Source organism: Rhincodon typus, chromosome 13 (genome assembly GCF_021869965.1).
Source record: "Rhincodon typus isolate 14 chromosome 13, sRhiTyp1.1, whole genome shotgun sequence".
Classification (NCBI taxonomy): domain Eukaryota; kingdom Metazoa; phylum Chordata; class Chondrichthyes; order Orectolobiformes; family Rhincodontidae; genus Rhincodon; species Rhincodon typus.
In genome coordinates, this window is record NC_063344.1 from 64,597,653 (window position 1) to 64,611,775 (window position 14,123).

The following is a 14,123-nucleotide window of genomic DNA, read 5'->3' on the forward strand; positions in this document are numbered from 1 at the left end:
ATAACAAGGTGTAGAGCTGAAGAAGGGTCTAGGCCCGAAACATCAGCTTTCCTGCACCTCTGATGCTGCTTGGCCTGCTGTGTTCAGCCAGCTCTACACCTTGTTATCTCAGTGTTGCAAAAATGTTTATCTTCTGGAACTGTTCCTCTCTTTACCTGTTGGGTTTCGTGAGTCCTTATAATGCGAAAGATAAGATTCTGAAACTGCAAAAATAAGTACTAAGCAATATCAATCATTAGATTATCCAGTGAGTTAAATACTAAATAAAAACCAAAAGAACTGCGGATGCTGTAAATCAGGAACAAAAACAAAGTTGCTGGAAAAGCTCAGCAGGTCCGAGGAAGGGTCACCGGACCCGAAACGTTAACTCTGTTTTCTCCTTCACAGATGCTGCCAGACCTGCTGAGCTTTTCCAGCAACTTTGTTTTTGTTCCTAATTAGGTCATCCAGGCCTGGAGTATGCGAGTGGTGTGTGGGATCCTTACTTGGTGAATAATAGAAACCTGAAGTGATCTAAGTAGTAAGTAATTAAGAAGGCAAATGGAATTTTGGCTTTTGTTACTAAGGGGTTGGAGTTTAAAAATACAGAAGTCTTATTACACCTGTACAGTTGGTGACGCAGTTCAAAAGAGATTCATTATATTGATCCCTAGGATGAAAGAGTTGACTTATCAAGAACAGCTAAACGGGCTAGGCCTTTATTCATTAGAGTTGAGAAGAATGAGGAGTGATCTTATTGAATTATACAAGATTCTGAGGGGGCTTGACAATGTAGATGATGACAAGGTGTTTCCATTGGTGGGAGAGTCTTGAACTGGGGACCTAGTTACTGATTAAGGGACATGTATTTAAAACTGAAATGCGAAGAATGTCTTCTCTCAGAGGGTTATAAATGTTTATAATTCTGTACCCCAGAGAGTTGTGGAGGCTAGATCACCAACTACTTAAAGAGGAGATGACAGATTTTTGAAATAATGGAGAGTTGAGGGCTATCATGAGCTAAAGAGGAGTTGAGGTCTGGGGCAGATCAACCATGATTTTGTTGACTGTTGGGTGGGTTTGAGGGAACAAAAGGCTTATTCCTACTCTTATTTCTTATGCTTTTGAAGACATACCAGATAATTCTGAACAGGTCAGCAGGGCAAATACACCAGTGTCATATTTGTGAGCAAAGATTTGGAATGGGAATCTCCCCAGCAAAGGAGGGAGGAAACTAGACTGATTGTGTTCTCTAAAATATGGAATGAACTGGTGAGAAATGACAGAAACAAGTACCTAGTGCCCTCTTGCAATGACTATACATGGTGTAGCCATCCACACAAATATAAAGTCCACTTGCTTCAAAGACAATGCATCAACCGTCTTTTGCCCCATCCCAAGAATAATCTCACAATGGAACAAGCTGCCATAAGAAATAGCTACAATCCCATTGCTTAAAACTTCTAGAGCCAGGGAAAATGTTCTTTGATCAACTGCTCTGCTCACTGATTGATCTGTCCACTGACAATGTTGATTTTCAAAAGACAAAGAGCTTTCAAGTGTTTCCAATTTTTGCTGTTGATTCTTTAAAGGGTCTTGATGATTGATATTTTATTGGTCTATTGTGAAAGCCATGTGTTAAGACAGTGAAAAGCTATAAATGAATCACTTTTCTTAAACTTTTTTAACACATCCAATTGTCTGTATAGGGTTCATTAGTTCTCTGCAGTAAATGAATTGATATGAAGTGGGTGGCAAATCTTATTCCCTTGCTCAAGTAAGGGAATATGGCTAATCCTTGAAATTACAGACCGGTCAGTCTTACTTCTGTGGTGGGCAAATTATTGGAGAGGATTCTGAGAGGTAGTATTTATGATTATTTGGAAAAGCACAGTTTGATTAGAAATAGTCAGCATGGCTTTGTGAGGGGAAGATCATGCCTCACAAGCCTTATTGAATTCTTTGAGGATGTGACAAAACACATTGATGAAGGTAGAGCAGTGGATGTGGTGTATATGGCTCTTAGCAATTTGGCATTTGATAAGGTTCCCCCATAGTAGGCTCATTCAGAAAGTAAGGAGGCATGGGATCCAGGGAAATTTGGCTGTCTGGATACAAAACTGGCTGTCCAATAGAAGACAGAGGGTGGTAGTTGATGGAAAGTATTCAGCCTGGAGCTCGATGACTAGTGGTGTTCTGCAGGGATCAGTTCTGGGACCTCTGCTATTTGTGATCTTTATAAATGACTTGGATGAGGAAGAGGAAGGGTGCGTTAGTAAGTTTGCCGATGACACGAAGGTTGGTGGAGTTGTGGACAGTGTGGAGGGCTGTTGTAGGTTGCAACGGGACATTGACAGGATGCAGACCTGGGCAAAGAAGTGGCAATTGGAATTCAACCCAGAAAAGTGTGAAGTGATTCATTTTGGAAGGTTGAATTTGAATGCAGAATACAGGGTTAATGACAGGATTCTTGGCAGTGTAGAGGAACAGAGGGATCTTGGGGTCCACGTCCATAGATCCCACAAAGTTGCCACCCAAGTTGATAGGGTTGTTAAGAAGGCAAATGGTGTGTTGGCTTTCATTGGCTGAGGGATTGAGTTTAAGAGCCACGAGGTTATGCTGCAGCTGTATAAAACCCTGGTTAGACCACACTTGGAATATGGTGTTCATTTCTGGTCGCCTCATTATAGGAAGGATGTGGAAGCTTTAGAGGGGGTGCAGAGGAGATTTACCAGGATGCTGCCTGGACTGGAGGGCAGGTCTTAGGAGAAAAGGTTGAGGGAGCTAGGGCTTTTTTCATTGGAGCGAAGAAGGATGAGAGGTGACTTGATAGATTTGTACAAGATGATGAGAGGCATAGATAGAGTGGATAACCAGAGACTTTTATCCAGGGCAGAAATGACTATTACAAGGGGGCATAATTTAAGGTGATTGGAGGAAGGTATAGGAGAGATGTCAGAGGTAGGTTTGTTACACAGAGAGTGGTGGGTGCGTGGAATGCGCTGCCAGCAGTGGTAGTGGAGTCAGATATATTTAAATGACTCTTGGATAGGCACATGGATGATAGTAGATTTTAGAGTAGGATAAAAGGTTGGCACAACATGGTGGGCCAAAGGGCCTTTACTGTGCTGTACTGTTCTATGTTCTATGTTCTAAGTGCTACAGCTTGTGCCCAACAGAGTAGTTGGAGAACCATAGCTTGTTATAGAAGGTATGATGGGTGGGTGGAAAGATTAAGTGGAATGGATAGGGTGTGGAGAGTGCTTGCAGGTCAGAATGTGTGAGGGGTAAGGGCTAGAGGGCCTTACTCCCTCTCTGAAAAGACAGTGGATGCAGAATTTTTATACATTTTTAAGGCAGAGGTAGATGGATTCTTGATTACCAAGGGAATGAAAGATTATTGGGGATAAGCAGGGATGTAGAGTTGAGATTAAAATCAGATCAGCCATGATCTTATTGAATAGTGGAGCAGGTTTGCAGGGCTGAGAGCCTTGTTCCTTGATCTTACTGTTTCTGTTATAACTGGGACAAAGTCCCACAGCACTGAGATGGGCTTCTTTTACATCTGGCAACACCTGTGACCAATTCTAAATCATTCCCAGGTTCATTGGACCCAACAGCAAGCAGTGCCATATCCCAAAAATGAAAATTGTGCCTCTGGAATCACTTTTCTCTTGACCCAGGCCAGCTGAGCCGGATACTTTCCTAACTCTCAGCACCCATCTGAAAGATGGAAATCCAGCCGATAATGTCTGAAGTAGGGTTAACATGCACCAGCTTCCAACTTTGAAGCAAGAGTGTTAATAAGTAAGCCAATAATAACGAGGTAATCACTGCCCTCAACATATTTTAGTCACTTTTGAAATGCATCAAACTGCATATGCACCTTGTTCAGCTGGTGGTACTGTCACTGCTGGTTCAAAGGTTTGTGCATTTACACATGATATTATGCTTGGTGCTTGTAATCTGGATTGATGTTCCAGAGCAGTACTAAGGAAATACCACAGTTTTGAGATACTATCCTTCAACGAGACTAAACTAAGGCTTCAGCAGCACAATCCAGGGCTTTATTTGGAGACCTAAGATCTCGTGACACTACAGAACAGCAGGGTGGTGTCTCATTCAACATTCCTCCGTGAACTAATAGTACCAATGGCTGTGGAGGCTTTCCTGGTACAAAATAATTACTGCTGCACTTAATTGGAGCACAGTCCTCAAATACTTTCAGGGTTTCAATAACAACAATGAGGGAAGCTGGGATTGCTCTCCTTAAAGCAGAGAAGATTGAGAAAGTAAAGGATAACATGAAGAAGAGGGTATTGATTTCACTGACTGAAGTTTCAGTGATCAATGTTCACAGTATTAAGGTAATTGGCAGGGGATGCAGGATGTAGATGAGGAGAATTATTTTCTCATTGTGAGTTACCATGATATGAAATGCATTGCATGACAGGGTGATGATAATAATTCAATTTTAACATGGAAAGGGGATTGAATATAAACATGAAAAAGGAAATAGTTTGAATCAGGGGAAATCAAACAGAAGAGTAGGATTGATCGGATAGTATTTCAAAGGGTTAACCCAGGCATGATGAGTCAAATGGCATTCTATTGTAATAACAAGGTGTAGAGCTGGATGAACACAGCCGGCCAAGCAGCATCATAGGAGCAGGAAGGCTGACGTTTCGAGCCTAGACCTTTCATCAGAAATGGGCCCTTCTATTGTAATATATGGTTACTGATTCTCTGAACAGTGTGAACTGATAAGCTGAGGGAGGGGGATGGAAAACATGAAGGAGCAGCATGGGTAGATTACAGAATGGTCCAGCAAATAGTGCGGTAAAGGGAAGGGGAGACTGTGCAAGAGGTCATATCATAAGAAGACCTCAGGGCTGTGATGGGAAACCATACAACTGTGAAAGGTTAGAGACATAGGTCATTAAACACAAAGTTGAGACTTTTAAATATGAGGTGTTGGGGGATTGGGAACCAGCGTAGATCAGTGGCGATTGGTGACCAATATGAACTCGAGTTTTGTTTGAGCTTGGTGATGGTATATGAAGGATGGAATGCCCACCAAGGGAACGCTTGAGTCCATCAGTGACAAAGACATGGATGGAGCTTTCAGCAATAGTTGGGCTGAGGCAGGGACAAAGAGAATATGAGACCAAACAACCTGCCAAAGATTCTGAACAGTCTCACGCAATTTTGAGAATCTGCCAGATAAGTGCAAGTATTGCAGGGTAACATGAACCAGCAGATTACAACCCAAAGATTCCTATTCCAATAACAGAAAAAGCTGGGAAAACTCAGCAGGTCTGGCAGCAACTGTGGAGAGAACCGTTGTGCAGAACTGATTATGGCTAGGAAACGGTTGGTATATATGCTGAGGATAAAGTGGCAGGAGGGTGGAAGAGTAAACAATAGATAGAGATGGAGCCCAGAGAGAGAGAAAAACAGTTGGGCAGACAAGAGAATGGGCAAGGGTCAGTCTGGGAGAATCAATAGCCACTGTTGGGGACCATTAGTGACTAACAATGGGTTGTTTCTGGTAGCAGTCCATGTGATGACAAGGCTTGGAGTGGGGTTGTTGGGTAAGAACATGGGAGAAGGTGCTCTGGTCCTAAAATTATTAAACTCAATATTGCATCCAGAAGGCTGTAGAGTTCCCAAGTGAGGTGCAGTTCTTCCACCTTGCGATGAGCTTCGCTGGAGCACTGTAACAAGCCTGAGACAGGGATGTTGGCTAGAGAACAAGGTGGTGTGTTGAAGTGGCAGGCAACCGGAAGCTGAGGGTTATTTTTTAGGACTGAGCGTAGGTGTTCCACAAAGCGGTCACCCATCCTGTTGTTTGTCTTTCCAGTGTAGAGGAGACCACATTGTGAGCAGCGAATACAGTAGACTGGAACATGTCTGGGACCTTGGACAGTGAGCATGGAGGAAGTAAACAGGCAGGTGTTGCACTTACTGTGGTTGCGTGGGAAGTTGCCATGGATCTGTCGGAGGTGTTGGGAGTGGAGGAGGAGTGACCAAGGTGTCCCGGAGAGAATGATCTCTGCGGAAGGCTGATAAGGGAAGGGAGGGGAGTACGTGTCTGGTAGTGGCATCCTGCTGCGGGTGGCGGAAATAGTGGCTAATAATCATCTGGATGTAGATGCTGGTGGGATGGTAAGTGAGGACAAGGAGGACCTGTCGGTGTTGTGGGAAGGAAGAGAAGGGGTGAGGGCTAAAGTGCGGGAGATGGGTCGGACATGACTGAGGGCCTTTTCAACCATGGTGGTGAGGAATCTTCAGTTGAGGATTCGGAGGTTCTCTTCTGGAAGCTGGCAAGTCAGAACTGATACAAAGGCAATGAAGAAACTGGGAGAATGGAATAGAGTTTTTATAGGAAGCAGGGTGTGAGGATATATAATCAAGGTAACTGTGGGAGTCAGTGGGTTTCTAGTGGATATTGGTAGACAAACAGGAGGCTGGAAGAACACAGCAAGCCAGGCAGCATCTAGAGGAAAGAAGCAGTCAACGTTTTGGGTAACCAGTCCTGAAGAAGGGTTATACCCAAAGCATCGACTGCTCCTTTCCTCCAGATGCTGCCTGGCTTGCTGTGTTCTTCCAGCCTCCTGTTTGTCTACTTTGGATTCCAGCATCTGCAATTGTTTTGTCTCTTGTAGTGAACATTGGTGGCATTGCAGAATACCCTCATTCTTTCTGCAAAATGACCCTGAGTTTTCTGTGGCCTCCCACTTCAACACAATACTGTGTTCCCTGGCCAACATTTCTACCTTGGGCTTTAGTTATGTGTCATTTGTGTCAGGTTTTCATATGGTCTACACCCTGTCTAAATTCCCTAAGTCAACACTATCCTGTCCACTGAAGATCCACAGCTTTTCGTTGTCCAGTACATACAGGCAAACAATCAACAATTTATTCATTTGCAGCTAACAAAAACAAAATAAAATGAATAGAGGCTGCAGTTGAGGCCCACAATGCAAACCAAATGTTGGCATGGTGACCAATGACTGTTTAAAATTCCATGTTGGTTTCCTGCACCCAGCTCCCATCTACTGGAAGCGGGTATTCATGAGACTCTGTCTGGGTATGTGACACCATCTTGTCTTTCCTTGATTTACCTGTACATTTCCAACATGTGCTGTTTTTATTGTGAATTTGCAGGGGTTCTTGGTCTATCCTGTGTAGCCATGACAATGGAATGATCCTCTATGGGTCTACGGATAATTGCTGTGAGCGCAGAGTTGGTTTAAGAGCAGTGGTTATGAAGGTTGGGTCTATACTCATTGGAGGCGGTCTTATTGAACCAATAGGTTCTGATAGATCTTGGCAGTGTAGATTCGGAGAGGATGTTGCACCTTATGTGGGAATCTAGAACGAGGTATCATAGTTGCGAAATAAGAGACAAGGGTGAAGAGAAATTTCTTCTCTCAGAGAATCATTAGTTGTTGGGACTTTCTTCCCCAGTAAGCAATGAAGACTGGGTCAGTGACTATATCCAAGTTTCAATAAAACAGATCTTTGATTGACTGTACAAGGGAGTGATGGGAGGACAGACAAGAAAGCAGAGCTAAGGCCATAATCAGTTCCACTATGATCTGTTGGCAGAGCAGGCATGAGGGAATTTCTGTTCCTATTTCTTGTCACCATAGGCGGTCATTAGATGCAGAGTATGCCAGCAGAGTCCGGTAGCCAGTATTAAAAATGCTGTATAAATTAGTAATAGAAAACAAAGAGCTGTAGATTCTGGGGATCAGAAACAAAAACAGAAATTGCTGGAAAAACTCAACAGGTCTGTCAGCATCTGCAGGGCAGGTGGGTGGGGTGGGGTAGTGGGGAATGCAGAGTTAACATTTCAAGTCTGTGGTTCTTCGGAAGTGTCACTGGACTCAAAATGTTAGCTCTGCTTTTATTCATTCACAGGATGAGGATGTTGCTGGCTAGGCAACATTACCCGTCAGGCAGTTAAGAGTCAACCACATTGCTGTGGGTCTGGAGTCACATGTAAGCCAGACAAGGACGGCAGTTTTCTTCCCTAAAGAACATTAGTGAACCAGATAGGTTTTTCCCCAACAATTGGCAATGGACTCATGGTCATCATTAGACTCTCAATTGCAGATATTTTTATTCAATTCAAATTTCACCATTTGTGATTTCAACCCGGGTCCCCAGAACATTATCTGGGTCTCTGGATTAACAGTCCAGTGATAATGCCACTAGGCCACTGCCTCCCCACAGATGCTGCCAGACCTGCTGAGCTTCTCCAGCAATTTCCTTTTTTGTTAACAAACAGTAATACTGGAAACAAATGTACCGGACACACTCGAGCACTGTTCTGAGGTATACAAAACAAATTCACAAGAGTGCACTGTTTGCAGGTTTTTCTGGTTTTTCCTCCTAGAGTGTTATAAGACTGAATCTTACACCACTGAAGATCATGAATCAACCTTCAGCCTGTTCAGAGTTAGCTGACTTCACCTTGGTGGGAACCTAGCATGTAGGCTCTGGTCAGCCGTATTGCTGGAGGCATTTGTAAATAGTCTTCCAATAACTTCCAATAGTCACACATGCCCAAGCAGCATTTATTCCCCAATCTTCAATTTTTTAATAGTTATAACCAAAATCTTTGAAGTAAATGGAGAAAAATACACCTTTTTTTAAAAAAAATGATTCCTACTAGTTTTTCACCAGTAGGAGATTAAAACCATAATTCTCGTAGATTCGAGGATAATCCTGGGTGGGTTAGTTTAAGCCTAGTGACTAAATGCCAGGCAGCCACTGTGATCCATTTATTAATCTGATAAATTTTCATAGCGATTGTCACTCACATATCTTCTTGTGTCCAACACAAAACTACAGCTCACACTGACACAGAACAATAAGCTAGCAGTAGCCCAGCACAGAGGCCACCTTTAGAGCCTCTACTTTTGATAAGACCTTGACTGCCTGGTGCTTTGTAAGGAGCTTGGAAACTGCTCACATTAGGCCTAATGTGCATACACTATAGAAAATAGCCTTGTCTGAACTCCCTGACGCATGAAGAGGGTGTGAATGAGCACTAGCAAGGGGGGCAGATGTTTCTATTGTTCTCTTTCAGAGCTCCTCAGCAAACTAGCTTGACAGGTCAGGCAAGAGTGTGGCACTGTGCGGTTTGATATTAAAAACATTCCTTTCCTTCAATTCAACGCGCAGTCCAGAGTTACAATTAAGCCTGATTCCTGCATACATGCTAACCTATGTTCATAACACACATTACATGCTCACACATATACATTGTACAATGTTGATCTTGCTTTTTGTACACCTTCTTTGCAGCCCTAACTTTGTATTCCTCGCTCTGTTCAATCATCCTGTGATCTTTGTATGGTATGATCTGCCTGTACTGCATGCAAAACAAGACTTTTCACTGTACTTAGTTACATGTTACAATAATAAATTAGTCAAAGCAAACTGGATATGCTGGAAAAGCTCAGGTCTGGCAGCATCTGTGGAGACATGAAAATGAATTAACACCTTGAGCCCGATGTGATTCTTTTCTGGAATTTTGCTTTATACGTATTTCTGGGAGTGTACATTGCTGCCATTATTTACAGCCAAAAAGAAGTTCCTAATTAATAATCATGTTTGGAGTCTGTGCTGCTTTAAGTGACTAGGATGAATATTAGGCACAGAATACTTTGTACATAAAAAGTTTGTTTCCAGGTGCTGGATTTTATCAGGAGTTTCAATCATGAGTTCTGGAAAAAGATTTTAGCTAGCATGAACTCCAAGGTGGCCATATTAGATGATATTGATATTGGTTTTCTTACAAAGAGGGTGGTTCACGTGTGCAATGAACATCCTGAGGAAGTGGTGGATGCGGGTACAGTCACAATGTTTAAAAGACACTTAGATATGTACATGAATAGGAAACGTTTGGAGGGATATGGGATATCGGAGCGGGCAGGGTGGGACCAGTTTAGTTTGGGATTATGTTCAGCATGGACTGGTTGGACCGAAGGATCTGTTTCCATGCTGTATGACTCTATGACTCTACAGGTATTATTCCGTTTTCCTACAAATCCACTTTTCAACCCTCTCTATCTCTATGGCCCTGATCAAAACCAATGGTGTCCTATGTGACTGGGCTCATCTCAAGCCCTCGTCCAAAGCCCTTCATCCGATGTCCAGAAAGGGGGGTTACATCAGGCAAAGAGTCACAGTACAGGCCTGTAATGTCCTGTCTTCCCATTCACATGCATTTCCTTCTGTAGTACTCCAACAGTCTGCTCTCCACCCACCCTCAAGTGCCACATGGACATTATTGATGCACAGCTCTCCATAGCTGGATGCACAGATAAGTTGTGGCATTTCGTTATATTAAAACAGTGATTACACTTCAAAGGAACTTCCCTTGCTGTGAAGTGCAGTGGAATGTCGTGAAGTCATGAAAGGCGCTATAGGAATGTATGCTCTTTCTAATGTTAAGCAAAGTTTAAAAAGAACAATATGCAAACAACAAGTGTACGCAGGAAATCCATCAATATTTTGTTGTGCTGCCAAAATTTCATATCAGAGCCTTTTGCAACTGAAGGAAATAATTTATTTCCCTGGTAGAATGTGAATAAGATCATTTATTATAGTAAGAAATGAAAGCATTGTATGATAGAACACTGGCTAATAAATGCAACACTTGTTCCAACAGACTGTGCTCTCTAGCCCCACTCTGTCTGTCCCAACAATGAACCAATGCTGAACGAGACTGTTCAAGACTTTGACAACATCATTACCCCTGAGCTGTGCTTCCAACACCAATGTTCTGAGGAAAGGTCACTGTACCTGAAACATTAACTCTGTTTTTTCCTTCACAGATACTGCCAGACCTGCTGAGCTTTTCCAGCAACTTTGTTTTTCTTCCAACACCATGGTTGCTCTATTACCAACTTCAAGACTCAATGATTCCAAAGCTCTCCAGGCTGGCCTCCCACCTTGAACTCTCCATAAACTTTGCTTCAAAACTTGATTAAGAGCATGAGGAAAAGAAGCAAGAGTAGACTATTCTGTCCTCTAAGCCTGCTCTGCTATTCAAAAATATATACATTTTGATACATCTATAGTGACCCCAACTGATACTACCATTATTTTCTAAGTATCCTATTATCACATTCTTTATTATAGACCCTGGCATTTCCCAATGACTGATGTTAAGCTAACAGGTCTGTAGTTTCCTTTTTCTTTCTTCCATCCTTTCTTAATTTGTGGGGTTCCATTTGCAACTTTCTAATCTGCAGGGACCATTCCAAAGTCTACACCATTTCAATACTCTGAGCTGTAGACCATCAGGTCCAAGGGATTTCTTTACTTTCAGTTCCATTAATTTCTCAAGAATTACTTTTTTTTAGTAGCAGCAATATCTTGTAATTCCTCATTGGCACTAGATCCTCAACCATCCATTATTTCTGGAAGATTTTTTAGTACTTTCTTCTGGGAAGATCAGGTACAAAGTATTTGCTTAATTTTTCTGCCATTTCCTTATTTCCCATACAAATTCTCATGACTGGTTGTATGGGCCTACATTTATTTTTACTGATCTTTTACTTTTTACATACTAGTTGAAGCTTTTATTGTTATAATGTTTCTCACCATGATTCTCATATTCAATTGTCCCTTTTTGATTGAACATCATCACTCTCTATCATAATATTGTAACTTTTATCCCTACAGCTCCTTTACAACAAGATTATTCATTTTCCATTTATCATTGATGTAAAATAGGCTAGTCTCTATTTAGATCCTAAATGTACTGCTCTAGAAAACCATTTTGTATTTTGCTTTCACAAAGAAACTGTCCCTTATTGCCCTGTAAACATTGATGTGTGCCAACCTTGAGGCTGTTAAGCTCCTTGACTAAGCTTGACACAATAAACAATGATGAGGCACGGCTAAATGAAGCCAATGTAATGTGAAACATTTATAAAGAAACTCATGTTTCAAAATCAGCCATTACAATGATTCTAATCACCCATTCACCAAATCAAGGAAGCTGGAGTCAATCTGTCTTCCACAACTGGTTATTTACGTCTCAGAGATCAATACAAACTCCCAGCTGCTCTCTCCCATTTCCTAACCAACTGTCATTGCCAGGGAAAAGAGCCATAGAGTCATAAAGCAGACAAACAGACCACCGGGTCCAACTCATCCATGCTGACCAAGTTTCCCAAGCTAAACTAGTCCCATTTGTCTGTGTTGGCCCTTCACATGCCTTCTTTACCACTCTGTTCCACCTGTGACACAATTTTCAATGAACTATGTACCTGAATCCCTAGGTCTCTCTGGTTTACAGCATTCACCAGGGACCAGTCTTTCTTTTTAAACAAACCTCCACCAGATTACCCGTTTGACGAATTAAGCAAATAACAAAATACAAGCACTGCCCACCAGGCCAGTGCAACAATAACAAAATGGGCGGGAAGGTAAAGAGGGAGGGAACTAAATTCCAGTCCCCACAGCGCCTACCTCTTTCTAAATGCCTCAAGGGCGTTAGTGAAAAATGCAAGCTTCCTCTCCGAGGACGCCTGAACGTGAACCTTGAGAAAACAGCCTTTAAAAAATGATCCAGTGCAGTGCTTTTCCATATGATTTCAGGTAATGCCGGAATGGAATATCGAACAGCAACAAGGGAAAAAGAGTAGGTCATTTAAGCTCTCAAACCTGCAATCATTTAGATTGTGGCTAATTTATACCTGCTGCATTCACATTTTTCTCTAATCATTCACGGGATGAGGGCGTCGCTAGATAGGCAGCATTTATTGCCCATCCCTATTTGCCCAGAGGGCAGTTAAGAGTCAACCACATTGCTGTAGGTCTGGTGTCACATGTAGGCCAGACCAGGTAAGGATGGCAGTTTCCTTCCTAAAAGGGCATTAGTGAACCGGACGGGTTTTTCCAACAATTGACAATGGATCATAGTCATTGTTAGACTCTTAACTCCCGATATTTATTGAATTCAAATTCCACCATCACTAATCCCTATTATCTCACACACCTAGATTAGGTAACAGTTCAACTGTATAAACTCAAAGAAACGTAAAACAGGTTTATGTAACTTTAATGCATAATTTAATCCTTCAGTTTGTTTTATTTTTAATGAATCTCTGCTGTATCCACATGCCAAAGCTTTCCAGAAATTTGTTGCCCAGAACTGAACAAATTGCACTAGATTGGGTTGACCAAGCATTAGCACAACTGAAGCATAATGTCCCCATTTTTGAATTCTAAACATCCGGAGATAAAGGCTTTCTGATTACATTCTGAACCTGTAAATAATCTTTTGGATGATTTGTAGCAATACCTTTACTCCTCCTTGGTTTCTAGTCACTCACTAGAAAACATTCCAGTTGGTCTTTCTCAGATCCAACATGGATCTGCCCCAGTCAGCCACTCATTTATTTTCCAAGTTGTTACCATTCACTGTAAAAAAAAGTTTTTACGTTCCACCTTGCATCTCTTGCCCAAAACCTTAAATACATTTCCCCTATTTATTGTACCATCAGTTAATAAGAAGGTGCAGGGCTGGATGAACACAGCAGGCCAAGCAGCATCATAGGAGCAGAGTTAATAAGAACCCATTTTCTTTATCCATTTCACCTATACCTGTTGTAATCTTGTACAGCTCTGTCAAATCTCCCCTTTGCTTCAAGAAGAGTAACTTCAGTTTCTTCATGCCAACTTGGTCACTTTTATTCCTGCAAGAGCAGGAATAAGGGAAAGATCAAACTTGTGCAATGTTCTTCATGAGTCACAGGTAGACAGGGTGGTGCCGAAGACTTTTTGCATGCTTGCTTTCATCAGTCAGAGCATTGAGTATAGGACTTGGAATGTCTTGTTGCAGCTGTACGCAACATTGATAAGGCCACATTTGGACCACTGCATGCAGTTCTGGTTGTCCTACAAGAGAAAGGATATTACTGAACTAGAAAGGGTGCAGAAAAGATTTCCTACGATACTAACTGGACTGGAAGGTTTGAGTTGTAAGGAGAGGCTGGATAGGCTGGGACTTTTTTCCCTGGAGTGTAGGACACATGAGTATTGACCTTATGGAGGTCTGTAAATTAATGAGAGACACAGATAAGGTTTTTGTCCGTCCTCCCTGGACTGAC

The 14,123-nt window shown here is 42.1% G+C and overlaps 1 protein-coding gene across 1 annotated transcript in view; it reads right to left on the reverse strand.

The window, feature by feature from the left end:
- Nucleotides 1–13,705, reverse strand: part of crfb16 (cytokine receptor family member B16) — a 76,303-nt gene extending 62,598 nt beyond the window's left edge. Inside the window, exon 1 of the mRNA XM_048604454.1 lies at nucleotides 13,618–13,705. Coding sequence (XP_048460411.1) covers nucleotides 13,618–13,687 — 70 coding nt within the window. The 5' untranslated portion in view covers nucleotides 13,688–13,705. The remainder of the gene's footprint in view (nucleotides 1–13,617) is intronic.
- Nucleotides 13,706–14,123: the final 418 nt, after the last annotated feature.